At 43.3% G+C, this 27,576-nt stretch overlaps 2 protein-coding genes across 2 annotated transcripts in view; one reads left to right on the forward strand and one right to left on the reverse strand.

Moving 5' to 3' along the window:
• The window catches only part of ARL3 (ARF like GTPase 3), a 98,546-nt gene extending 86,801 nt beyond the window's left edge, over window positions 1-11,745 (reverse strand). Inside the window, exon 1 of the mRNA XM_089683305.1 lies at window positions 11,604-11,745. Coding sequence (XP_089539431.1) covers window positions 11,604-11,606 — 3 coding nt within the window. The 5' untranslated portion in view covers window positions 11,607-11,745. The remainder of the gene's footprint in view (window positions 1-11,603) is intronic.
• A 59-nt stretch (window positions 11,746-11,804) lies between these two features.
• The window catches only part of SFXN2 (sideroflexin 2), a 93,082-nt gene continuing 77,310 nt past the window's right edge, over window positions 11,805-27,576 (forward strand). Inside the window, exon 1 of the mRNA XM_089683306.1 lies at window positions 11,805-11,951. The gene's annotated coding sequence lies outside the window, so the exon portion shown is untranslated. The remainder of the gene's footprint in view (window positions 11,952-27,576) is intronic.

A 27,576-nucleotide genomic window follows, 5' to 3' on the forward strand; every position in this document is an offset into this window, starting at 1 on the left:
GACACGCCACCCGCACTGTAAAACACAACCGCACAGAAGAAGTGCAGGGACTTTTTCTCTGCGTGTCATGGGGCACAGGAGTCCATTCAACTGAATGAGCTCTCGTGTCCACACAAAATGTGGCCCGCACGGCCGCATATATGTGAACCAGGGGTTAATGAAAATAGTTTTAGCGCAAAAGAGGTCAAATACATTTTGGGTTTGATGAGACTTGTTTGTAACACTTGGGATTTTTTCTGTAAACTACACAGCATGATCTTTTATTAGTGGAGTAGCTAGCACATCTGACTCATGGGGATTGACATTTTTTTTCCTCCCCCTTCCCGGCCCCACAAAATGGCATTAAGGAATATAGCGGTGTGTGCAGCGTGCCCAGTCAATCTGTGGGCATGGTCAACTGTGTTAAAAGTGGGAGGGGCTTCAAGGGGCATAAAACCTGAACCTAATTCCACTATATTCACCACACACGTACCAGTTCTTTTACCTACAAAATATGCTTTAATGACTGTGCCACAAAGCAAGAGTGCAAGGGCTCATTCGCACCAACGTTGGTCTCTAAAGAGCGATCAGCATTTGGAATGCTCTTTAGAGAGCATTTGACAGGCATAGTATTGCTTCCTCACAGTCTGCTTTAACCCCCTGAAGCCCACACTAGCAGAAACAGCATGCATTGCAGACAGTTGGGGGGCTGATGCAGGGCAGCCTCATCCACTTGAATGGGTTGCTTTCAATAGGCAGTCGCACCTGCTGAAAGCAACAAAGTTTATAATTTCTACTGTTGCTTGTGTACACCCCCAGCCCACCCTCCGCTCTTCCGATGCACACTGCAGGTACTCTTACTTAGCCAAGCTATTGCTGAAAGTGTATAGTATAGTGTAAGCAGCTGCAGCATGTCCTAACAAAAGTAAACTTTAAGTTGACCAGCTGGCTGTGGCACCATCAAAATTTTGGTATTGGTGCAGGTCGCACTCCTCTTAGTACATCACTGGTTTATATGATGGAGCTGGAAATCATATCCTTTAAGTCATAAGGAATTCTCATATATCTAGATTGTAAGCTCAAAAGAGCAGGGCCCTCAATCCCCTCATATTTTGCATTGTATTGGTATTGTTCTGTCACATGTTCTGTCCCCCTTTGTAATGTACAGCGCTGAGCGAACTATTGGCGCTTTATAAATAATGTATAATAATAATATATCTGCTCTTTTGCAAATAGCCTAGAAAGTGTTCATTTAATTATATAAACTTATGTCTGTGCCAATTAAGTATGCAAGCAATTTTTCTGAATACTGTGAAGAAGAGTTAGACCTCCTCTCAGGTGCTACTGTATGCAGACAGCTGTGACACCCAAACAGAAACTGCATCTGATTGGATGCAGTTGCTGTTTGACAAACAATTTTCCACGCACCTCAACTGATTTTTACATCTTCCTCGGTTGTGCGGAGAGGGCCATGAGCACATGCTGTCAGCTGTAAGCTCACAGGAATAGGGTGGATATCTGCTAATAGAGACACCAATTCCAGTGACAACATTCATAGGTGGGATTCCCTTCATTTTAGTTGCTGTGTCTCTGGAACAGGAAGTTAACTGAAATCTCCTGATGGGATTAAACGCAGCAATAAAAACTTGACATGAGTTCCCACATGCCATGCAGAACAAAAACATCATTTGGATGGAGTTACATTTTAACAGGTTACAGCAAATCTAGATGATGTCCATTTATACATGCACTAATCTAGGAGGGGAAAACAGGACCGTGTGCTACATTTAGACAATTGCTCTCACTGTTTTTGTTGCAGTTTCTTCCCACCTAATGGTTATTTAATGGAACAAGCTGAGAAAGTACATCACTTTCCCTCCAGCACAGAGCTGGTCTGGCTGTAAAGCACACAATGGCTTTGTTTTCTATCTGATCTTGAAATCCATTTCACGTGACTAGGAAAGGTATTAAGTACTTTAAGAGATGCATCAGCTGCTGGCTTGGTCTGTGCTATGACCATATGGCATTAACTGCCATACAGCCATCCTTCTGTTTTGCAATCAGGTGGGTGTTACAAGCTCAGCGCACAAGATACAATTGTTTAGAACTTTCTAAACCTTTTTTACCCCAAACAGAACCCTGTCCAGATTTCAGGGAACCCCCTGCTAAAAACATCTACAGCTCAAGGTATGTTATCAATATCAGTAAAGTATAGCCATAATAATATAAAATAATAAAGGATAAAGCCTATATCATACCTAGATTATTTTACAAAACCAGTGGATCATTTTTAACACTGAGGCCCTTTCACATGGACAATCTGATCAGCTACACGTGTCAGCTTTTCATGCGAACCTGATCAATGTTCCATGTAAGTCTATGGGCAGGCAGATGTAAACAGATATGCATGTGTCTACATCTGAGTACCTCCAGGTCCATCCAGGTCTGGAGGAAAAAAGGAAAAGGTCTTTACCCTGTTCCATTTCATACATCCTAGACGGATTGGAGGAACGCTGATGTAAATAGGCACAAGTTCCTTTACATTTAACTGCCCATAGATCCAATATTGTTCCACAAAGCTGCAATTTTTATGTGGAGCTAAATAATGAATGAGCATGGATGTTACAAAAGCGATACCCATCCTGTTCTGCTCCAAGGCAGCAGGGCTCTGTTCACGATCTCCTACTGATGGCACCTGTGTGAATGGGGTCCTGAATGCTCTCAAGCGAAAAATTATTTCAGTTAGAATTTCAAAATAAATTTCTTAACTCTTAATTATACAAAGAAAAAGCCAGAAAAGAAACAAATACTTCCTGACACCAGTGGAGAAATGCTCGCTTAGATCTCATGCACACGGCCGTACAACATATATTCAGGCAGTAATTCTCTTCCTTGGAGTCAGCAGACATCCTGCTGCCAGTCCAAATCAATAGCATGCTGAGATATGCAGTAGCCATACACAGAGGTACGCACATTGGAGCAGTACTGTGTACAGGGATGTATGTGCTGCCCCAGACATAGACTACAATCAGAACAGGACAGAAGTCCATGTATGCAAGCAAAGCTTGTGTGTGTATATATTTCTGTGCACAGCCATGGTATTTTACAGCCTTGTGATTTGGACAGGCTGCTAGCAGCATGATTACTACCAAATGTATGCTGTACGACTTTGTGCATGAGCCCTTACAGCGGTGATCAATGAGAAGAATGTCATCCTTATGGCTTGTTTACACTTCTGTTGCCCTCTGAAGAACAATCTGCACTGGATCGCTTTCATGGGGTGTTTTGAGAGGTGATGAGGACAACTTATGCCACTTTCTCATTCACTCTTAACCGATGAAAACCTCTACCACCTCCATGCACGCTGTTGCAGCTCGGTCTCCTTCAGTTGAACGAAACATGACAGGGCATGTAAATGGAGCCTTACACACAGCTAACAAAGGTGAATAGTGGCATGTCAAGTGTTGGTACTGGAACTGTGCAGGGGGGCAGACTGCTCAAGGAACCCCCACAATCTCTGGAAGAACCATAATTGGTTTAGAATAATCAAAAAAACATTTAGCCCTGGTTCACACTATGCGGTGCAGGTCATCGCATGTAATTCGCACAAGAATCACACTGCATTCCTATGAGAATTACATAAAAATGCCTGTGCGGTGCATTGCATCCCAACCAAAAAGGTGCACACCTGAATCGCATTGCATGTGTGTTCTCACCAGGGGCGGACTGACAACTCATGGGGCCCCCGGGCAATAGGGGATCATGGGGCCCCTGTGTCCTTGCCCAAACTCAAAAAAGCCTATGAAAAAGGTACCAGGGGCATCTCATGGGGCCCCCTACTGACCCCGGGCCCTCGGGCAGTGTCCGAGTTTCCAAATGGTCAGTCTGCCCCTGGTTCTCACCCATGCAGTGTGATTTCTGGCAATCACATCGCGTTTTGTGATCTGTTTTGGGGTGTCATTAATTTATCTTTGACACCCGCAACAGATCACATGAATGCGATGCGATTAACGTACAGTATTCACAGCATTTCCCGCACCACATTGATGTGAACCGGGTCTTAGGACTCAATCACATCATAGCACAGAGACACTGGATTTTCTGCACGCTTTCTGCAAGGGCACAACAAAATCAATTGTTCTCTATGGGGTCAATTCACTAAAACAGGGGTCTCCAAACTTTCTAAAGAAAGGGCCATTTTATTGTCCTTTGGACTTTAGGGGGGGGTGGACTTTGGCTATTCAGAGTAGAAAAGGTCCTGATGTCAGTTGGAATAGACAATGCCCGATCTTTGGAGTAACAGGAAGGAAGAGCACCCCATCATTGGTGTCAGTGGAATTGTGACCCACCATTGGTATCATTGGGCCCCATTATTGGTGTCACAGGGAAGAATTGTGCCCCAGCCTTGGTGTTATTGGGAGGAAATGTACCCCTTCATTGGTGTTAGTGGGTAAAATTTTGTTCCATTGTTGGTATCAGTGGATTAAATAGTGCCCCAAAGGCCGTATAAAAGCAGGCAAAAAGCCGCGTCTGGCCCCAAGGCCGCAGTGTGGAGACCACTGCACTAAGAGATAAATACTGCATTAATTTTTGAGTTAAAATAACTTATGCAGTATTTATTTAAAAAGTAGTCAATTCACTAAAAAAACATGCGTTATTTACTGAATGTGTTAAATATTTATGTTTTGCGATATTTAGCACTTACATTTTGCATTATTTTTGGTGTTTTTTCAAAAAAATGTTTGCAGGCTAACATTGCACCAGAATGCACACAGCAATATTGTGGAAGTATGAAAACATTCTAGTGTGCCTTCATTCACAAAATGATTTCCCTCTGATGAAATGTTACAATTTATTTTCATTCCTGAGCTCAGAGAACATTTTTACACTGATACATTGTATACTTTTCACTTTCTGGCCAGTGCAGAGTTCCTCTAATTGTTGTTTTGTACATTTCTGAAATATAACCAACAAACACCTGGTGAGAAATAATGAATGTGTGTGTTTTTTAACCACTTGCCCTCCAGAGGACTTACCCCCCTGCCTGACCAGGCCATTTTTTGCGATACGGAGCTGCATTATTTTAACTGACAATTGCACGGTCATGTAACGATGCACCCAAATGAAATTTCTGTCATTTTTTCCCCACATATAGAACTTTCTTTTGGTGATATTTGATCGCCTGTGCGTATATTTTTTGCATTATACAACAATTTTGAGAAAAAAAAACAATATTTTTGACTTTTGCTATAAAACATGTCCAGTAAAAAAATGTTTTTTAAAAAATCTAAATTTTGTCAAATTTAGACCAAAATGTATCCTGTTACATGTCTTTGCTAAAAAATCCCAATACATGTAAATAAATTGTTTTAAATGAAAGTTATAATAATGTCTACAAATGGTGGTATAGATACTGGATTTTTTTTTCTTTTATACTGGTAATGGCGGCAATCAGTGACTTATAGCGGGACTGCAGAGAGCATTCTGACACTGGGGGGGAACTGACTGTCACTGGCATCCCCAGCGACACTAATACAGTGATCAGTGCTAATAAAAAGCACTGACACTGTACTAATGACACTGGGCAGGAAGGGGTTAACATTTGGGGTGATCAAAGGGTTAACTATGTGCTGTGTGTTTTACTGTGTCAGCACATTGCTTTGTATTGCTCTGCATAGCAGAGCAATACAAAGCAATGTGCAAAAGCTGACGGGAGAGAACTGTGTTGTTTACATACAGGTCTATCCCCCATCAGTGATACTCCGTGATTGCCGGGTGCTGGTGGGGAATCACCAGCCGGGACCTGGTGATCGACAGCTGAGGCCACCAATGGCGGTGTGGGTAGGGTGTCCCCTACCCGGAAATGCAAAATCACGTATATATACGGATTTCTGCTATAGGGCGGCGGGAAAGTGGTTAATGAATTGACTTAAATGATTTATCTCATGTTTTATCGCAGTATTTATCTCGCTATTTTAACAAATGTGTGGGGTTTACCTCACATTCAATATTTTACTTTGATAAATGGACTCTTATTATCTCATGCAATAATTTATGCAAATGAGTCACATGACCATGTTATCAGATGCGGTAACCTTTAGTGAATTGACCCCTATGTGCCCTGTTCACACCACAACACTAGTATCAATGCAGATTTTTCTGTAACGTGTATAAAACTCATTGGAAGTGGCATGTAAACTGATGTCTCTGCAAGTGAAATCTGTGCATCAGTTCCCATCAGTTTTTCTGCACTAATGGGATGAACGAGGCCTTAACTATGCAAGTAGATCTATGTAAACAAAATAAAATTTAAAAAGTGTGGAAAACATCCAAACCTTGCTAAATCCCATCATATTTAACTGACAACTGCTGAAACAAAAGGAGCCAAAAGTTCAGTTATAAAACCCTGTTTTTTGCAGGTTACCTAGGCAACCTTTGTTCAGTTGGTCTGCAAAATTACGGTCTATGATTATTGTGAAAGGTAGGGGAACTACAGTGATCCTAGCTGTGGATGCAGAGAATCAGACAAAGGCATGCCTTTCCCTGACAACTATCTCTGTGTGAGGAAGAAATTACCCCAATCCCAAGAGGTCCAATGTAATGGTAAAATGTCTGTCTGGGTATACAGAAACCCCAAACAATGGAGACAGAAACTTGTGTACTATCAGCCCTGCACACTCTAACAATTACATTTCTTCATTACACTTTTGTTATTTATTTATTTCAGGTAGTTATATAGCGCCGTCAATTTACACAGCACTTTACATACATATTGTACATTCATATCAGTCCCTAACCCTCAAGGGGCGTACAATCTAAGGCCCCCAACTTACATTCATACATACACATACTAGGATCAAATTAGACAGGAGCCAATTAACCTACCAGCATGTCTTTGGAGTGTGGGAGGAAACCGGAGTACCCGGAGGAAACCCACACCGGCACAGGGAGAACATGCAAACTCCAGGCAGGTGGTACCGTGGTTGGGATTTGAACTAACAACCCTAGTGCTGCCAGGCGGAAGTGCTAACCACTCAGCCACTGTGCTGCGGTTATCAGTTGGGACCAATGCTGTTTTCTTTTTAAAGGGATAATAAGATTGGTGTATTTCTGCATCTGCAACACCAGTTTCTGCAAGGGCACACAGAAAACAATGCTGGCATGTAAAGCGGTGTGGAAATGCAGTGCACACATGCTGCATCTTCCCGCAGTGCATCGAATGGCATCGCAAGTCTTGAAATGTGCTGCAAAGACTTGAATGGAGTGTAAATTGCACAGCTCCCTCATCTCACGGCAGAATGGACACCAACCGCATACTGAAACCGCAGGTAGTATTAAAGAGCCCTAAAGCCTATGCATTTCTGTTGTATTATTTCATCAGATCTGCCTATTGCTGGCCCTGATTATTTCTGTAAAATGTGGCTCAGTGACTTGCTGGGTCCTATGGAGCCACCCATCTGTGTATGCTTACAATACAATATAACTGGGATGGACATGCACAGACAGCCCAGGGGAATAGAAATCATATTATCTTGGTGCCGCTGCCCATGTGTACCAATGCTAGGAATGATGGGATATGCAGTCCCAAAGAGGGAATTAAAAAAAAAAAATTCCTAATATTCAGAGTTCGCACTCCCTGACTAGATGTTTACGCACGCTGCACAGAGGTAATGAGAGGCTGCACCACTGACATGAAGAAAATGTAAGTGCTTAGTGACATTGTGCCAAATGATCAATAATTGGCTAGCAGGATGTATCTGTAATAAAAACGATGAGACTTGTATATCACTACATGTTTTATAGCCCAATCATTTGGCCATCATAAAAAGTATATATATTTTTTTCAAATTAAAAATATATGGAATATTAGAAATAATTCCTACAACTAAACCAATATAATAGAATAGTAATACAGGAATACATAAAAACCAAAACACATAAAAAACTGCACAATAAAAGGTAAAAACTAAAGCGTGTTCATTGTTGTGTTTGTATAAAATGTGTGAATGTTAAAAGCACTGACGGGTTTGTATCTCGATCACTGCACCTGCTGGGGAGATTCACTCTCTGATGGTTCAGGAGATCATTGTCTCCAGGACAGAAAGTGCTGACAAGCCAACAATTTAGGGCTCATTCACACCAGCAGCATTGCCCTATGCAGTCCCAACCTAAGAACAAGGCAATTTGCCTGAGATGTGTAGGTGTGCACTGACTAAAAGACATTTTCCTTTTTTGTGCAGCACAGCAACACGGTTCATTGTAAAGCGCTGCAATGCTCTGCAGTGCATGAAAATACATAGAGGAGTTAGAAAAGCAATGTGATTCTAACTAAAACTGTGTTCTAACACCAAACTGCAGGACACGTTCACACCGCATGTATGTTACGCTCATAATAATGTGCGCTATGTGGTGTGACTGAGCCCTTACAGTTGTCTCTCAAACAGGCATAAATCTTGCTAGGACGATACCCGTTCCAATGAGAACTGTAAGTGGGGATTACTTCTTGTTTTATAGAGTTTTCATTTTACTTCTTGTTGTGTCTCTGGGAGAGAAAATGGATAATCTCCTCAATGGTACGGAAAATAACAAACCACACAGGGTTTAGGTCAGTCCCTAAAGTTGACCATTCACGGCTCAAATTTTGAACAGACGCTGATGAAACATGAGCCATGGGTGGCCCTGCAAGCAAATCAATTAAAAAAAATAAAAAATAAAAAATCAACTGAGCGGGGTGGGAAGTTATTAGCCAAACAATGACTACCTTCAATCAGATACAGTCACTGTTCAGGTACTCAGACAGGCATGTGTGTCAGAACACAACAGGCAGCAGGAAGGATTCCTCCATCCATTATGTTTAGTGTTGATGGGGAAATTGACTGCTTTCTCTTGTCCAGCCTTTGAGAGAAAAAAACATGTATGGTGAGTGTTCTTTCACATGAACGTTCTGATCGGGTCTGCACAGCTGGTTTTTTTTTTTAGGCAGACCCGATCGGAACTTCCATTCTCTCTATGGAGCAGCAGGTGTAAACGGACATATATCCGTTTACACCCGCTGACATCCAATCCAACCCACAAAAAAAAAAAAAAAGGGATGGGTGGGGATGCAATTCTCCTTTCATCAGTCTGATCAGGTCAGATGGAAACGGACAAGCAGCCTGTTTTCATCCGACTGCCCATTGAGGAAGCAAGCTGCTCTGTGTCCTCTCTGGAGCAGACACAAACCTGTCACCTGCTCGCTCAGCGGGGATCAGCAGAGACATCCCCCACTAAGCAACCGGATCCGCCCATGTGAAAGAACCCTTAGGCCCCTTTCACATGGGCATTCTGTATGTCAGTTTTTCATCTGTCTGTTTACGGATGAAAAACAGACCACCATGTATTTCTATGGACTTGCGGATGTAAATGGATGAACATCTTTTTACATCCGTTAATGTCCGCATCTGTTAACATCTGTTTTTTGGAACAGAAGAAAAGCCTAATTTTCTTCTACAAAAAAACGGAACGGACGAAAAACATATGTCAATGGATGTAAACGGATAAGAAAAATGGATGTAAACCAATGTAAACAGATGAAAAAACAAATGTAAACACATCTTTTTTTCTTTGAAAAAATGTGACTGAACTGAAGAAAAAAAACAGAACGTCCATGTGAAAGGACCCTAAGATTCAGTTTTTCAGGCAGACCAGATTGGATGGTCCATGTTGTCCCTATGGACCGGCGGGTGTAAACAGACTTCTGTCTCTTTACTGCTGTGGCTGGGCTGACAGGTGGTTGCAAACATCTGCAGCCACTCAGCTTGTACAAAGCAATGACAGGCTGACAGGAGCCCCACTGTGGGCATGTATCCTCACATTCAGCAGATATGTGCATGTCCAGGGTTGGACATCTGTCCCTAACCACAGGTAACCATTGGATGTGTGGATGCCATTTTGTTGTAGATCTAGGATACACTTTTTACCAAACCAGAGACTGGTATCAGGAAGTGAGCCAGAAGGAGCAATATACCAGGGAGTATTGAGTGGTACTGTTTTGTTTTGGAAAACCGTTAAATCAATGGACCTAGATTGGAAAGACTTGGGTTGCCACTCAGGTTCCTGCATCCACATCCATTGATTGACACTGTGGGTGCTGGCTTGGGAGGAGCTCATCCCAGCTCTATGTATTCAGGCAGCACAGTGGCTAAATGATTAGCACTTCTGCCTGGCAGTACTAGGGTCGTTGGTTCCAATCCCAACCACGGTACCACCTGCCTGGAGTTTGCATGTTCTCCCTGTGCGGGTTTCCTCCGGGTACTGCGCTTTCCTCCCACACTCCAAAGACATGCTGGTAGGTTACTTGTATCCTGTGTACATTGGCCCTAGTATGTGTATATATGAATGTAAGTTAGGGACCTTAGATTGTACACCCCTTGAGGGTTAGGGACTGATGTGAATGTACAATATATATGTAAAGAGCTGCATAAATTGACGGCGCTATATAAGTACCTGTAATAAAAAAAATAAATTCTGCAAATAGGAGTCCCCACTCCAAGCAAATACCAACTGTCATTTCGGTAAAAGCAGCCTCAGCCCAGCTCCACCAGTGTCACATTCCCTGGACATTTCATCCTGCTCTATATATATATCATTGCCACTCTGAATCACCACCTCCATGACTACGCCCTGAGGGTGGTGTGAAACGCGTTGGAGACATGGCCTGACCAGGGCTAGGCTGAGGCTGCTTTTACCTGAGTATCTGTCGGTTTTTGTGTGGAGTGCAGCGATTGGACCTTCCGGTTTTTCCAGATTGAATAGATGTTAGCGTAGCGCAAATCGATGGCGCTATATAAAGTACCTGTAATAAAATAAATTGATGGATTTAATTCTACTTTAAAGGATTTCCACTTCTTGTCTTATTGCTGCGCCAGGAAATGAAGGGAAATCTTCCTAGTAGAGACACAGCCAGCAATAACCAGACCGCATTCATCACGGTGGGGGGCAGCAGCACCCTTCCAGCCCAGGTTTTTATCATGACATTGGGCCTCTTCAGTGATACAAGCAGCCACAGCCATTGGAAAGTGGCAGCCAATCAGATTTCAGCTTGCCTAGTGAAGATGGATTCTGATTGGGCTCTCTGGGCACTGAAGCATGGATGGGGACTTTAGTGAAGATGAATTCTGATTGGTCTCTAGCGGCAATGCTGTTCTGAGTCTCTGCTGAAGCCATGTTGAAATTGGCAACCAATCAGATTTCAGTTTGCCTAGTAAAGATGGATTGGTCCTGAAGCCTGGATGGGGACGTTAATCCAGTGAATGTTCCACAGTGCAGAGTATTCCCTGTGCAGTCAGTGATGACACATCTACAGCTGGAGGTTATCCTCACACATACTACGGATGGGATTAGCAGGGTCTGCTGACCCTCAATGGTTTCCTCCACAGGAGATCTCCTCACTATGAGTGAGTCATGAGCAGCCAGAGGTATCCCGGCTTCCCCTCCTCAGTGTCATGGCGTTCTAGCAACGGAGCACCGTTCCCATTCACCACAGCAGAGAGCCCCTAATGCCATTCATTCTAGCCACCCGCCGCCCCCTATCCAGCCGGGTCACCCTCTCCACCCCAATCCATCATCCCCACCGCCACACTCACCATCCTCTCCGCGACTCTCCAGGTTACCAGGGGCAACTACGTCACCCAAGCCTCTGCTAACGCATGACGTATGGGCGTACTGCTCTGCGTGCTCTAACACCGCCCATTCTCCGCCGCTCTGCTCCTTTTGCCCCTGGTTGACATGAAAGTTACACTGCGCATGCCTCAACATTCGCTTACTTTCTAGCTAGTGGAGGAGCTGTGGGCAGAGCCCTGCGTTTGCATGTGATTGGTTAAGGTTAGTGATGCCAGTTGCAGATTGGCTGACTGGCCTGTGGTCGCTGGCGTGGACGGAAGGATCGCTGAGTTGTAGTGCATGCTGGTGGAGGAGTGCAGGCGTCGGTGCAGGTATAGTATGAACTTATCTGCAAGACACTCATTGTATCGGGCTGTATATGGTCATCAGATCCGATCTGTCAGGTTGGCTGGGACAGTCCAGGATGACAGCAGCTGGGAGGAGATGTGATCACATTATACACTGCTCAAAAAACTAAAGGAACACTTTTTAATCAGAGTATAGCATCAAGTCATTGAAACTCCTGGGATATTGATCTGCTCAGTTAAGTAGCAGAGGGGGTTGTTAATCAGTTTCAGCTGCTTTGGTGGTAATGAAATTAACATCAGGGGCACTAGATGGGCAACAATGAGACTACCCCCAAAACAGGAGTGGTTTTACAGGTGGAGGCCACTGACATTTTTGACATTTTTTTCCTTACTCATCTTTTCTCTTTTTTGCATTTGGCTAGGGTCAGTGTCACTACTGGTAGCATGAGGCGATACCTGGACCCTACAGAGATTGCACAGGCAGTCCAACTCCTCCAGGATGGCACATCAATACGTGCCATTGCCAGAAGGTTTGCTGTGTCTCCCAGCACAGTCTCAAGAGCATGGAGGAGATTCCAGGAGACAGGCAGTTACTCTAGGAGAGCTGGACAGGGCCGTAGAAGGTGCTTATCCCATCAGCAGGACCAGTATCTGCTCCTTTGTGCAAGGAGGAACAGGATGAGCACTGTCAGAGCCCTACAAAATGACCTCTAGCAGGCCACTGGTGTGAATGTCTCTGACCAAACAATCAGAAACAGACTTCATGAGTGGCCTGAGGGCCCGATGTCCTCACTGCCCGGCACCATAGAGCTCAACTGGCATTTACCATTAAACACCAGAATTAGCAGGTCCGCCACTGACGCCCTGTGCTTTTCACAGATGAGAGTAGGTTCACCCTGAGCACATGTGACAGACGTGAAAGGGTCTGGGGAAGCCGTGAAGAATGTTACGCCTGTAACATTGTTCAGCATGACCGTTTTGTGGTGGGTCAGTGATGCTCTGGGGAGGCATATCCATGGAGGGATGCACAGACCTCTACAGGCTAGACAATGGCACTCTGACTGCCATTAGGTATTGGGATGAAATCCTTGGACCCATTGTCAGACCCTACACTGGTGCAGTGGGTCCTGGGTTCCTCCTGGTGAATGACAATTCCCAACCTCATGTGCTGAGAGTATGCAGGCAGTTCCTGGAGGATGAAGGAATTTATACTACAGTATTGAACAGCCCCCACACTCGCCTGACCTAAGTCCATTAGAACACCTCTGGGATATCCTCATTGGCTGCGACGGGCATTCTGACACTGGGGGAACTGACTAACTGCCACTGACATCCCAATGACACTAATACAGTGATCAATGCTAATAAAAAGCACTGACACTGTACTATTGACACTGGGCAGGAAGGTGTTAACATCTGGGGCGATCAATGGGTTAACAGTATGTTGTGTGTGTGTGTTACTAGGGAGACATGCTGCTGTGTATTTATCTGATGTGCAGAGAAATACACAGCAGCATGTCCTTGCTGGCAGGAGAGAGACCTGTGTTGTTTGCATACAGGTCTCTCCCCTGTGAGTTCTACACAGCAATTGCCGGGTGCTGATGGGTAAATCTCTGGCTGGGACCCCGTGATTGACATGCCTAGCTGCTAACGGCAGCGCGGGTAGGGCGGTGCGCTCGTGCGCCCCCTACCCGGAAATGCAAATCACTTGTGTATACGTACGTGATTTTGCACAGCCCTGCCGCCCTGTAGCAGTAGTTCTACTATAGGGCGGCGGGCAAGCGGTTAACTAGGGTGACTTCTACAGCGCGGTTATCCAGTTCTGGGAGGGCGTAATATGACGTCCTCCCAGTACACGCCCTCCTATGGACACAGCTGATCACGTGATGAGGTAAAAGGCCAATCACAGTGGCCTTTTATCACGTGATTAGCTGTGTCCAGTGACATAGCAGATCACGGAGTAAATACAGTTGCCGGTTATCGGCAGCACTTTGACAGCGTGAGGAAAGTATTGCCGATAACCGGCAGCTGTCACAGAGCAAATCGGCACTGATGATCAATAAACAGTGTAAAACTGTATAAAGCTTTAATATTGGGGTCAAACAATAGAAATGCCACTCACAAAAAAAGTGCCTTTCCTGGCACTAGGTGTATTCAGCTTTGTATATTATGAATGGGAATTAAGATGGTTGCTGCATTCCAGCATGTGTTCCAAATCCCGGAAGTGACGTCAGAGGGCTTATGGCACAACTTCCGCTGACGTCACTTCCGGGATTTGGAACACATGCTGGAATGCGGCGGCCATCATAGTTTTACACTGTGGGATGTCTGGTTTTGTTTTGATTTATGCTGAAAATATGAAATACTGCCTGTGGAGGAGAGGAGTTGCCTAACATTGATGCAGATCTAGTGGAAAGTTATTGGTTACTACCAGCAACCACGGTTATAAGGGCGAAGGAATATCGGCCATCAGGACCGGATTGCAAACTGGGATAGTCCCAAAAAGCGAGTGTGACTTACCTAGAGATAGGTGGTCATCAAATGATGGTGAATTTACATCTATGTGGGGCACCAGTGTGAACACAGTGAAGCACTTGTCATTTCAGTATGGAGTATCACCATTAAAGATACAGCACCGTTGCACCAATTATTCACATGTTGGGACTGCATATTAATATTGTATTTGTATCTTGCTCAGTGTTATCACTTTAGAGATTGCACAGTTTATTTTGTCTATTTGTGACCTTAGCGCGGTTCATTTTTGAAATGTATAAGATTCTGTGTTTAGAAATTCACATTTAGGACTGCTGCTATATAGGTATCTTATATATATAGTGAAATTCTTTCACATATGTTAACTAATTTTTTTTCCTAAGCGCAACAGTACCCCTTTTTTCTTTCAAATAAAATAGAACATTGGCGCATGTTCTTCTTTTGGATTGGCGCATGCCTTCAGACTTACAGAAACTGTCACTGCTACACCATTTTAAGACAATCTGGTGCAACTGTTGCAACAGGAAAAAGAAATTGCATAATGTCATTGTTGATTTTGCACCTGAAAAATGCCCCTATAGACTAAAATAAGCGATGTAACTCGCTTTCTTAACCCCGAGGATTGTTTTGTTGCATCAGCCACGCAAAATCTCTTTGAGGCTGCATTCACACCTTTGTGTTTCCTAAACGGAAACTCCCTGCAATTGCAGTTCGCACTTGTGGTGCCATTAATTGTTATTGGCACCCAAAGCATGGGCAGCAGACGCATGTTTTACCGCGCAACAAAATGCCTTTCAAACGTACCAAAACATGCACTGAAACCGTCTGACGCTCCAGGACCAAAAAGATTCTGGAGCTAATTTGGGGCATTTGTCGCACACAGTGAATGGTATGCCCTAGGCGTGACGTGTTAGTGTGTGAAGAAAAAACAAAATGTGAGCGGAAATACCTGTTCCCGCTACTCTTGAGTGTGAATGGGGCCTGAGGCCTCAATCACATGGGTGTACCTATCCATACACCTGTGTGACGGACTGTCTTTGTCCCCCACCGGGTGCACACGTGTTCTGTGCAGCTAAAAATGTTGTATTACAGACAATGTTGTCCATGATATAAAATGGGAAATTATGTACTATGATCTTTTTTTATCAGCTGCTTTTATGAGACTTATTAATGCAACGTCAACTTCTCGCTGCATGTTCAGAAAGCCTTCCCTTGTTTTGAAACACCGGTCATTCCAGTTTGAAGGTACAGCATTACAGAGACTATTGGATCGTGTCACAAGATGAACCTTTTTTTTTTTTTTATTAACATTTCAGATCAAAACTCAGGAATTGCCTCTGGACTGCCCCGTACTCATTGTATGCAGCAAGAATAGCAAGGCATGTTCCATTCGGCAGACTATTCCTACTGCCCCATAGAAGTGAATGGGGTCATAGTCGCTTCCATTAGCAGTGGAGAAGGATTTCAATGTGAAGTCTTTCTTCAGACATTCAGGAGGCAGCTTATCACCCCTGATCGTCTGCTAACTGTGAGCCTGCCGCCTCCTACAAAGCGATCCACTTCGGTTTGCAAGTCAGCAGCTTTGCTCATGTGAAAGGGGCCTGTAATGCAATACTGGACACAAAAACAAGTCACACACAATACACAGGTACGTTTAGCCAGCACTTACACCATTAATTATTCTAAGCATGTGAGAGACCTACTACCAAATGAACACCTGCCCTGGCACATCATAGCATTCACTTGGCACCCCAAGAAATAACAGAATCCAACTGCAGAATTCTTGCACTGTCAAAACCTCCACTTTTAGTATCACACAACACACAGGAGGACCTACAGTTAGGTCCATATATATTTGGACACAGGCACAATTTTAGCTTTTTTCACATATTTACCAAAACATATTCAAGCTATAGTTATATAATGGATATGGGCTGAAAGTGCACACTCTCAGGTTTAATTTGAGGGTATGTATATCCAAATTGGAGGAAGGGTTTAGAAATTACAGCTCTTAAGAGTCGCCACCCCCCCCTTTTTCAAGGGACCTAAAGTATTTGGACAATTGAATATAATCATAAATAAAATGTTCATTTTTAATATTTTGTTGAGAATCCTTTACTGGTAATGACTGCCAGAAGTCTGGAACCCATGGACATTACCAAAGACTGGGTTTCCTCCTTTCTGATGCTTTGCCAGGCTCCAACTGCAGCTGTCTTCAGTTGTTTGACCTTGTGGGTCTTTCTGCCTTTTAGTTTTGCCTTCAGCAAGTGAAATGCATGCTCAATTGGGTTGAGATCAGGTGATTGACTCGGCCATTACAGAATATTCCACTTCTTTTCCTTAAAAAGCTCCTGGGTTGCTTTTGCAGTGTGTTTTGGATCCTTTTCCATCTGTACTGTGAAAAGCCGTCCAATCAACTTTGCTGCATTTGGCTGAATCTGGGCTGACAGTATATTTCTAAAAACTTCAGAATTCATCCGACTGCTTCTGTCTTCTGTCACATCATCAATAAACACCAATGACCCAGTGCCACTGGAAGCCATGCATGCCCATGCCATCACACTGCCTCCACCTTGTTTTACAGATGGCGTTGTGTGCTTTGGATCATGAGCTGTTCAAAGCCTTCCCCACACTTTTTTCTTCCCGTCATTCTGGTACAGATTAATTTTAGTTTCATCCGTCCAAAGAATGCTTTTACAGAACTGGTCTGGCTTTTTTAGATGTTTTTTGGCAAAGTCTAATCTGACTTTTCTATTCTCCAGGCTTATGAATGGTTTGCACCTTGTGGCGAACCCTCTGTATTTGCTCTCGTGAAGTCTTCTCTTGATTGTAGACTTTGACAATTAAACGCCCACCTCCTAGAGAGTGTCCTTCACTTGTCTGGATGTTGTGAATGGGGTTTTCTTTACCATAGAGAGGATCCTGCAATCATCCACCACTGTTGTCTTCCGTGGATGTCCACACCTTTTTATGTTGTTGAACTCACCAGTGCATCCTTCTTTCCTCAGAATGTACCAAACTGTTGATTTGGCCACTCCTAATGTTGCTGCTATCTCTCTGATGGATTTGTTTCATTTTTGGATCCTTACAATAGCCTGTTTCACTTGCATGGACAGCTCCTTTGAATGCACGATGTAAGTTCACAGCAACAGATTCCAAATGCAAATACCACACTTAGAATCAACTCCAGACCTTTTACCTGCTTAATTGATGAAGAAATAACAAAGGAGTAGCCCACACCTGGCCATGAAACAGCTTTTGATTCAATTGTCCAGTTACTTTGGTCCCTTGAAAAAGGGTGGACGGCTACTCTTAAGAATTGTACCGTATTTGCCGGCGTATAAGACGACTTTTTACCCCTTGAAAATCTTCTCAAAAGTCGGGGGTCGTCTTATACGCCGGTATACGGCATACTGACACTTTTTAGGGGGGCGGCGCGTTGCCGCCGCCGCCCCCCCCCCTTCCCCCAATGGAAAGGACACTAAGTACAGGGGTGGGCAGCGGCTGTTTCTTACCTGGTTCCGGTCCCACGACGATCCGGTCCAGGAAGCGCGGCTGCGCCTTCAGTTCGGCCACTGGATGTTCGTGCGGCTGCTCGGCTCCGCCTCCTCACCAGTGATTGGCCGCCAGAACTGTAGCTCAGGAAAGGCACACAGGCGGCCAATCACCGGCGAGGGGGTGGAGCCGAGCGGCCCCGCGAAAATCGAGTGCAGGACCAGCAGGTAAGTGGTCAGTGTAGAGGTGCTGCTGCAACCACATATGCTGGCTGCAGCAGCACCATACGAGAACAGGGTCAGCAAGTGTCAGTGGGAGGAATAGTGCCCCATCATTGGTGTCACTGATACCAATGATGGAGCACTATTCCTCCCACTGATACCAATGATGGGGCACTATTCCTCCCACTGACACCAACGATGGGGCACTATTCCTCCCACTGACACCAACGATGGGGCACTATTCCTCCCCCCCACTGACACCAACGATGGGACACTATTCCTCCCCCCCCACTGACACCAACGATGGGGCACTATTCCTCCCCCCCCACTGACATCAACGATGGGGCACTATTTCCCCCCCCCCCACTGACACCAATGATGGGGCACTATTCCACCCCCCACTGACACCAATGATGGGACACCATTCTTCCCACTGACACCAATGTTGGGACACCATTCCTCCCACTGACACCAATGATGGGGCACTATTCCCCCCACTGATACCAATGATGGGGCACTATTCCCCCCACTGATACCAATGATGGGGCACTATTCCCGCCACTGATACCAATGATGGGGCACTATTCCCCCCACTGATACTAATGATGGGGCACTATTCCTCCCACTGACACCAATGATGGGGCACTATTCCTCCCACTGATACTAATGATGGGGCACTATTCCTGCCACTAATGCCAATGATGGGGCACTATTCCTGCCACTGATACCAATGATGGGGCACTATTCCTGCCACTGATACCAATGATGGGGCACTATTCCTGCCACTGATACCAATGATGGGGCACTATTCCTGCCACTGATACCAATGATGGGGCACTATTCCTGCCACTGATACCAATGATGGGGCACTATTCCTCCCACTGACACCAATGATGGGGCACTATTCCTCCCACTGATACCAATGATGGGGCACTATTCCTGCCACTGGTGTGCATTGGAAGAGGGGTAGTCTTATACGGCGAGTATAGCTCAAACACTAAATTTTAGCAGGAAAAGTAGGGGGGTCGTCTTATACGCCGGCAAATACGGTAATTCCTAAACCCTTCCTCCAATTTGGATGTACATACCCTAAAATTAAACCCAAGAGTGTGCACTTTCAGCCCATAGCAATTATATAACTATAGCTTGAATATGTTTTGGTAAATACCTGAAAAAACTAAAATTGTGCCTGTGTCCAAATCTAACTGTGTCTTATAGTCATCACAATCTGCATAATAAAACACACCAATAATAATGTGAGCATTACAGCATGAAATAGACACATCTTTAGACAGCATCACAGCATAGAATTAATACATTACCAAAGCTATGGGAAGGTACAGACCCCATTGGAACCATAATGCACAGGGGGTCACAGAGAAGCCTTAAACACGACCAATTCGATGAGCCCATATAGCCTTGTCAAAAATCCCAGCATCAGAGCGTTCCCTTTTGCATAGCAAGGCTCCCATTTTAACCGCGTTCAGGCCTCTCATTATATATCCTGTTTCTGGTAACTTACCCGAAATGGGCAGGCGCCATGCCCACTCCAGGAGGAGTTAGCTGGCAAACCATGTCTTATCTCGTAATATCACACTTTTGCCACAAATCAGCTTCTTCTCTACCCTTAACTTAAAGATTTCTAACGCAAATAAGTAAACATTTTTAAATGCACAAACAGGTTATTATCTAATTTTAAGTAGTCTAATGTAACATTTCTAGATGTCACAAACCCGTTCAGTCTCGCAAACACTTATCTGCTTTAAGCAGTCTAATGTCTTGTGCCTCTGTTCCTTTAGCCTAGAGAAATTACATCAGTGTCATTTCTCGTGCTTCTGGCATATGGGCAACAATGCTTTATTGTAAATAATAAGGGATCCTCCTGCGCTCATGGGAATAATTGACAAAATACAGCTGCTGTCACTTAGCTGATACCAATAAGTGCAAAATAAAATTAAAAATTAGTGAAGCGCTTGTATCACATGAATACAATCATGTATCTCCATATAGTGTAATTATAAATCAAAGTGACCACTATATATAATAAATGTGTGTTGACTCCCTCTAGTGAAAAGAAAAAATAGTGTCAACCAAAATAGCTAAATAACACACATTAGGAAACTAAATATATAGTGCATAAATCAAATATAATGAACAGAATATATATATACGTGAAAACAGAATATTGGCCACATACAATGGTGTCTAAATTATACATAAATGATATATGCCATAGGTGAACAAGACAATATCAAAGGTGAAAAAAATATTCCATGCATGTGACTGTGCTTTAAGCTGGAACACACACGTGATCTCCACTTCTAAGTGCAAGTACTCTCCTTCAAATGGCAGCAATGCCTGCTCACCTCCCTTCCTCGACCCACACAGGGCCTCAAAGCAGTTACCACCTCAGTGGTGTATTCCTCTGGCAGACTCCTTATTCCTCCTCCTCTCTTATGCAACTCATAAAAAGACAAGAAAGCCTTCCATAGTGTAGTAAATTTAATAGGCAAAGTTAAAAATTACAAAGTATTCCACTCACATGCTCCTTTCCATAAAAAAGCGTTTTTCCCAGCCTGTGGGTAGATATGCATGCACCTGGGGGAATCCAATATGGCCACTGTGTCCGGACATACGTCACCAGGAAGTAGACAAACCGACGCGTAGCGTCACGTGCGTCGTGACTTCATCAGGGTGCATTATAATAGCCGATCACTCCTTTAACGCGTTTCGTCACTTCCGGACTTCATCTGAAAGCTGGGATTTATTGCATCACCAAAAAGGTTTTTTTGTATAATACTTCACCAAATCTAATTGAACAATATTTTTCATATTCTAAATCGGCTATTATAATGCACCCTGATGAAGTCACGACGCACGTGACGCTACGCGTCGGTTTGTCTACTTCCTGGTGACGTATGTCCGGACACAGTGGCCATATTGGATTCCCCCAGGTGCATGCATATCTACCCACAGGCTGGGAAAAACGCTTTTTTATGGAAAGGAGCATGTGAGTGGAATACTTTGTAATTTTTAACTTTGCCTATTAAATTTACTACACTATGGAAGGCTTTCTTGTCTTTTTATGAGTTGCATAAGAGAGGAGGAGGAATAAGGAGTCTGCCAGAGGAATACACCACTGAGGTGGTAACTGCTTTGAGGCCCTGTGTGGGTCGAGGAAGGGAGGTGAGCAGGCATTGCTGCCATTTGAAGGAGAGTACTTGCACTTAGAAGTGGAGATCACGTGTGTGTTCCAGCTTAAAGCACAGTCACATGCATGGAATATTTTTTTCACCTTTGATATTGTCTTGTTCACCTATGGCATATATCATTTATGTATAATTTAGACACCATTGTATGTGGCCAATATTCTGTTTTCACGTATATATATATTCTGTTCATTATATTTGATTTATGCACTATATATTTAGTTTCCTAATGTGTGTTATTTAGCTATTTTGGTTGACACTATTTTTTCTTTTCACTAGAGGGAGTCAACACACATTTATTATATATAGTGGTCACTTTGATTTATAATTACACTATATGGAGATACATGATTGTATTCATGTGATACAAGCGCTTCACTAATTTTTAATGCTTTATTGTAAAAATTCCCCAAGAAACAAAGGGGCCAAAGCCAGAACATTTCATAGGCATTACAGGGCCTAAGAACTCATTCAAATGGGTGGCAAAAGCAGGAAGTTGAGCCACAATTTAAAAAATAAAATAAAAGCTTGTGAGCTGCTATGCCAAATACTCCGTTCCAAAATGTGATATGTGAATAATTCCCTTTATGTGAATATTAGCAGTTCACTAGCACCATACACATACAAATATGCCACTAATATAAAATATCAAAACTGTGCCGTGCTCCACTTAAAAATATATATACACACAAATCTATAGAAAGTCTTCCAAAACAAATATATCCAAGTGTCCATGTCACATCTGTGATTCTTTGCAATCAATGTAATGTAACAAAGTATTCCTCAATTCACCTCCGGTGTTTAATACGAAACCAACACTTGTGCGCCTCCACCAGTTGTGCTCTCACCTTATACATATATACAATATGACCCAACAGTTAAGGTCATATAGAGCTTGTGTCCCTTTATGGAATTGTGTAAAATGGGATTAGTATCCAACAGGTCTGGATCCCCTTCACTCCTCTAATTGTCCTCCTCCATCAGTTTATATGCCAAGAAAAATAAACAGAACATAATGCTTTATCCTTATAAAAAGCATTTATTTGTAATAAGATATATTCCACTCACATGTATAATGTGTAGATTCACTTTTTACAAAAACAATTGCTCCAAATGCCGCTAGTGGTTCTGACGTGTAGCCAGCTGGTATCTCTCACTGTCCGTCGAGCGTTGTGACGTCAAAGCCCCTCCCCTACACGTTACGCCACCGGGTCACGTGGCTTCATCAGGGACAATTAGAGGAGTGAAGGGGATCCAGACCTGTTGGATCTCATCTTTACACAATGCCATAAAGGGATATATTTGTGTTGGAAGACTTTTATTTATTACAGGTACTTGTATAGCGCCATCAATTTACGCAGCGCTTTACATATATATTGTACATTCACATCAGTCCCTAACCCTGAAGGGGCGTACAATCTAAAAGTCCCTAACTCACATTCATACATACACCTACTAGGGCCAATTTAGACAGGATCCTACCAGCATGTCTTTGAAGTGTGGGAGGAAACCCACGTAGGCACAGGGAGAACATGCAAACTCCAGGCAGATGGTGCCGTGGTTGGGATTGGAACCAACAAACCTAGTACTGCCAGGCAGAAGTGCTATCCATTTATCCACTGTGCTGCCTGACTTTCTGTATATTTGCATATATATTTATAGTTTTAAGTGGAGCGAAGCACAGTTTTGATACTTTATATGAGCCACGACTTTACTGCCCCATGCCCATCCACCTAAACCCACAAATTTAGTTGTTCAGGGCTGTGCACACACTTTGCATTTAGTAGTCGGTACCACTGCCGACCATGACCCTTTCAAGTAAATGGGCTGTACAATGGCCCTGAAACATTGTGAAATGCATGCGATTGCAGCAGAGTTAAAACAGGCGGAGAGGAGGTGACAGATCCCCCTCCTCGTTGCCTGTTAAACACCCTCTAAAAAGCAATCCATCGTGGATCACTTTTTAGTGGAGCGACAGAAATATCCGCAAGGGGCCATTACAATGTATGGCCAAAACGGTTTGGGTTTTTTTTTTCAGTTTTGAATAGAGTAGTCAAAACTTGTCCGGTCTTCATTGCTGTGTGTCCCGTTTTTGGGCGATTCACTCTTTGTTCTGGTGACCATGATTCTTAAAGTGGCAGGAAATCCACATTTTGATTTGTCACCAGAACAGGAAGGGAGGGGAAATCTTCCTTTGGGATGGTGTTTCAGTGACAACTGTCTAAAAAATATATATATATATCTCCCTCACTAGAGAAATTTCTTCTAACTTCTCACTGTGTAAATAGGACAGGAATGAAAGAAACTCTCCCCACGGGGACACACGAAAAAAGAAAACTGACCAGGGAATACTTCAGGGGAATTTTAGGATCACGCCATTCATCCTTTATTAGTATGACTTCTGATGTATGGTAATCTGTCTGATTTCAGGAGTTTAGAAATATGAACTTTTTTTCTGGCTACTAAATTCATAACAAATGTGTGTGAAATGTACAGATGGGGACACGAGGGAGCATTTTAGGTCATGGCTTGACGTGCCTTCTGTTTGCTTGTGATTCATTTCTGTGGGTAATTGCTTAGTGGTGACTTTGAACTCTTTATTGCCCGTGGTATAGTATGGTGTACTCCCAGGGCTGCTTCACATTTATACACATGCATTTGCACACATACATGATGAGCATTTCACATGTACCGGTCCACTTATATGTTGCAAAAAAGTTACAGGCAAAATTTTTTTCCCTCATTATGTAACAAAGGTTTCTGACAGTACAGGTACACCGGGGTCAAGTTCAAGTGTCTTCATACATCTTTGTAGAGGTCCATGTGTACCCCAGGGGTCCTGAGATGGTCTAATATGCAAATGTTGACACTTTGTAGCAGTGTCAGTAACTGGCCCGGCCTCTCCCTTACTCTCCTATTGGCTCATTACTGTAATGGGTGGCCTTACTGGTCAATAGGAGGGCACCAAGGAAAGTTGACCAGTTATCAAGACTGCTAGAAAAATAATAATAATAAAGGAAATTATTTTATTAAATTTGGGATAGAGAGGAGAGGGCTTAGTTCACCTGTCAGGTCTTAACTATTGTCTTTGTCGTGTTCCCCCAATTCTCTATATTTGTGCTGTTTACCATTATCACTGCAAGTGAAAGAAAATCCCAAATTTTATTTTGTCTCCATAACAGAAATGGGGACACTAGTTGTAGTGACCCTCCCTTTGGAAGGATTTCCCTTCCTTCCTTTTGGCTATGGGACAGGAAGTGAAGGAAAATGTACCAATGAGGACACTAGTTCTTGTGACCTTCACTTTGGAGAGATTTCCCTCACTTCCTGTTTTGGCTGTGGGACAGAATGTAAAGGGAAATCTTTTTATAAAGACACTAGTTCTATTGACCCTCACTTTGGAGGGATTCACTTCTCGTTGTGGCTATGGGACAGACAGTGAAGGAAAATTGTTTGATAAGGACAAGAGATCTGGTGACCCTCACTTTGGAGGGATTTCACTTCCTTCTCATTGTGGCTATGTGACAGACAGTGACGGGAAATTGATAAGGACAAGAGTTCTGGTGACACTCACTTTGAAGGGATTTCCCTGCCTTCTTGTTTTGAAGATGGGACAATAAGTGAAGGGGAATCTTCCAATGAGGAAACTAGTTTTTATGACCCTCACTGTGGAGAGAATTTCCTTCCCTTCCTGCTGTGTATGGGACAGAAAGTGAAGGAACATATTCCAATAAGGACACTAGTTCTGGTGATCTTCAATTTGCAGAGATTTTCTTCTCTTTCTATTTTGGCTGTGGAACAGGAAGTAAAAGAAAATCTTCTGATGAGGACAATAGTTCTGGTGACCCTCACTTTGGAGGTACTTCCCTCCCTTCCTGTTTTGACTTTGGGACCAGACGTTAAGGGAAACCTTCCAATGACACTTTTTCTGGTGACCTTCATTTGGAAGGATTTCCTTCCCTTGCTGTTTTGGCTTTAGGAAAGGAAGCAAGGAGAAATCTTCCGATGAGGACGCTAGTTCTGGTAACATATTTACCTCCGTTTCTGCTTTGGCTATGAGAAAGGAGTGAAGTAACATCTTCTGATGAGGACGCTAGTTCTGGCGATCCTCACTTTGGTGGGATTTCTCTCCTTCCCTTCCTCCCTCCCTTCCTTCCTCCCTCCCTTCCTTCCTCCCTCCCTCCCTTCCTCCCTCCCTCCCTTCGTAGCTATGGGGCAGGAAGTGAAGAGAAATCTCCTCAATGGACACTGATGGCAAGAAAAAACCTGACTTGTTATAACCCTCCCTTACTCTATCCAAAATGAAAAAGGTATTTGCCTTTTCGTTTTTTACTTTCCAAAAGTAATATTTACTTTTGTTAGGACATGGTAGGACGAGAAACCTGAGAAATATATTGGCTGCTGTGCTGACCTCTTTTAACCACCTCCTGTCCGGCCGTTGTATATAAACGACCTCCCCACACCCTGCTTGTGCGCGCTCACTGGGAGCGCGCAGCACCGCGATCCGGTACCCACTGTGTTCTCCGGACACAGTGGAACACCGATCGTCAGACGGAACCTCTGTACGAGATCCCGATCATGTGATCGCTGATTGGCCAATCAGTGATCACATGTACAGTAGTAAGCAAGATGTCACTTGTGACATCATTGCTTACTATGTGTGAAATCTGTGAATGATCACGGAGGTCACATGATACAAGGCTAATCACAACAACCTTGTACCATGTGAGAAGCTGCGACCAATCACAGCTCACTCAGTAGTTCTCAATGGCTGCAAGAATAAAGCTAGAGAGAAGGAGAAATGATTGCTTTTATATCTTTTATGGGTGTAAAAATAATCAGTGTAAAAAAAAAAAATCTTCTTCACCCCCCACAAGTAGTACAGTGTCACCATGTTGACATTGTACTGCTAGGGTGACAGTATGTAAAAAAAATAAATAAAAAACAATATTAAAAAAACAAAAAAAAAGTTTAAAAATTATAATTTTGGTTATAAACTAATTTGGGTTATTTTTTTTTTTTTTTACAGAATAAATTTTGGCCAAGATTTATGATGAGATACTATTTATTTGCAAACTTTTATAAGAAAAACACTTTCTGGACTTTTTAATTTACATAGCAAAAAAAAAAAAATCCCAGTGGTAAATAAATACCACCAAAATAAAGCTTTATCTGTCTCAAAAAAAAATGCTAAAAAATTCATATGGGTACAGTGTTGCATGACCGCGCAATTGTCATTCAAAGTGTGATAGCACTGAAAGCTGAAAATTGGCCTGGACAGGAAGGGGGTAAAAGTGTCCGGACTGGAAGTGGTTAAAATTGTTAGTTGCCTGGCTGTCATGTTGAATTGTTCAGTCTGACTGGCTCAAAATCAGTAAATCCTCAATTCAGATCTGTCCCCTGAGTTACCCAGTTACTATCAGCCTAGCCTCTCCCATGTTGTTCATCAGGGATAGATGTTGTCCCTGGCCTGTTACACAACATGGGAGAGGCCAAGCTGATAGTCACAACCCGCATGTCAGAGACATTGACTATACTGTTTTTGTCTATGTAGACTATAACTAGCTATAAATGTCATGAATTTCAGCCGTCTCTGGTGAATCCACCAAAATTGCAGCCTTGAGTGACCCTGCTGACACCACCCGGCTGGACTAACTTTGACTGAAGGACTTAACTTTGAATTGAAGGAGTCCGGCAGAGGAATTTGAGCCATTCACTTGTAATCACTGTTCGTGTATTCTCAATGTGACACTGTGAGAGATTTTGTTGAATGTGAATGGGGGAATTTATGGATTTCTCTTCTCTGAGTTCAACTCAGCCCAGAGAATGTGTATGGCCAGCTTATTTAAAGTGTTACTAAACCCACAGCAGTAAAATCAGTCTGTATATGCAGTAATGCATGCTTGGTATACTCACTGTGGAATATAAGAGGTTAATCCCTCGCTTTTTTTAAAAAAAGATGTTTGATCCTGACTTTTCTGATCCTCCTCTTCTTCCGGTGTCCCTCCTTTATTTTCTGATAAGGCATATCATATGGAGTCAGTCTGCACATGCTCAGGTTGGTGTGCATTGCTACAGAGGTTTTTTTTCCTTGGGAGAGCACGTGATCAGCAGAGGGCCAATCAGCACTGTCCAGACAGAGGTCAGGGATCCTGCATCTTCCTAGAGCAAAATGAAAACTCCTCCTACAAGCCTTAACATGTGCTCTGCTGAACACTGATAGAAGTTACA

This window comes from Staurois parvus, unplaced genomic scaffold (genome assembly GCF_062004578.1).
Source record: "Staurois parvus isolate SC_StPar_1 unplaced genomic scaffold, SC_StPar_1.0 ptg000303l, whole genome shotgun sequence".
In the NCBI taxonomy this organism is placed as follows: domain Eukaryota; kingdom Metazoa; phylum Chordata; class Amphibia; order Anura; family Ranidae; genus Staurois; species Staurois parvus.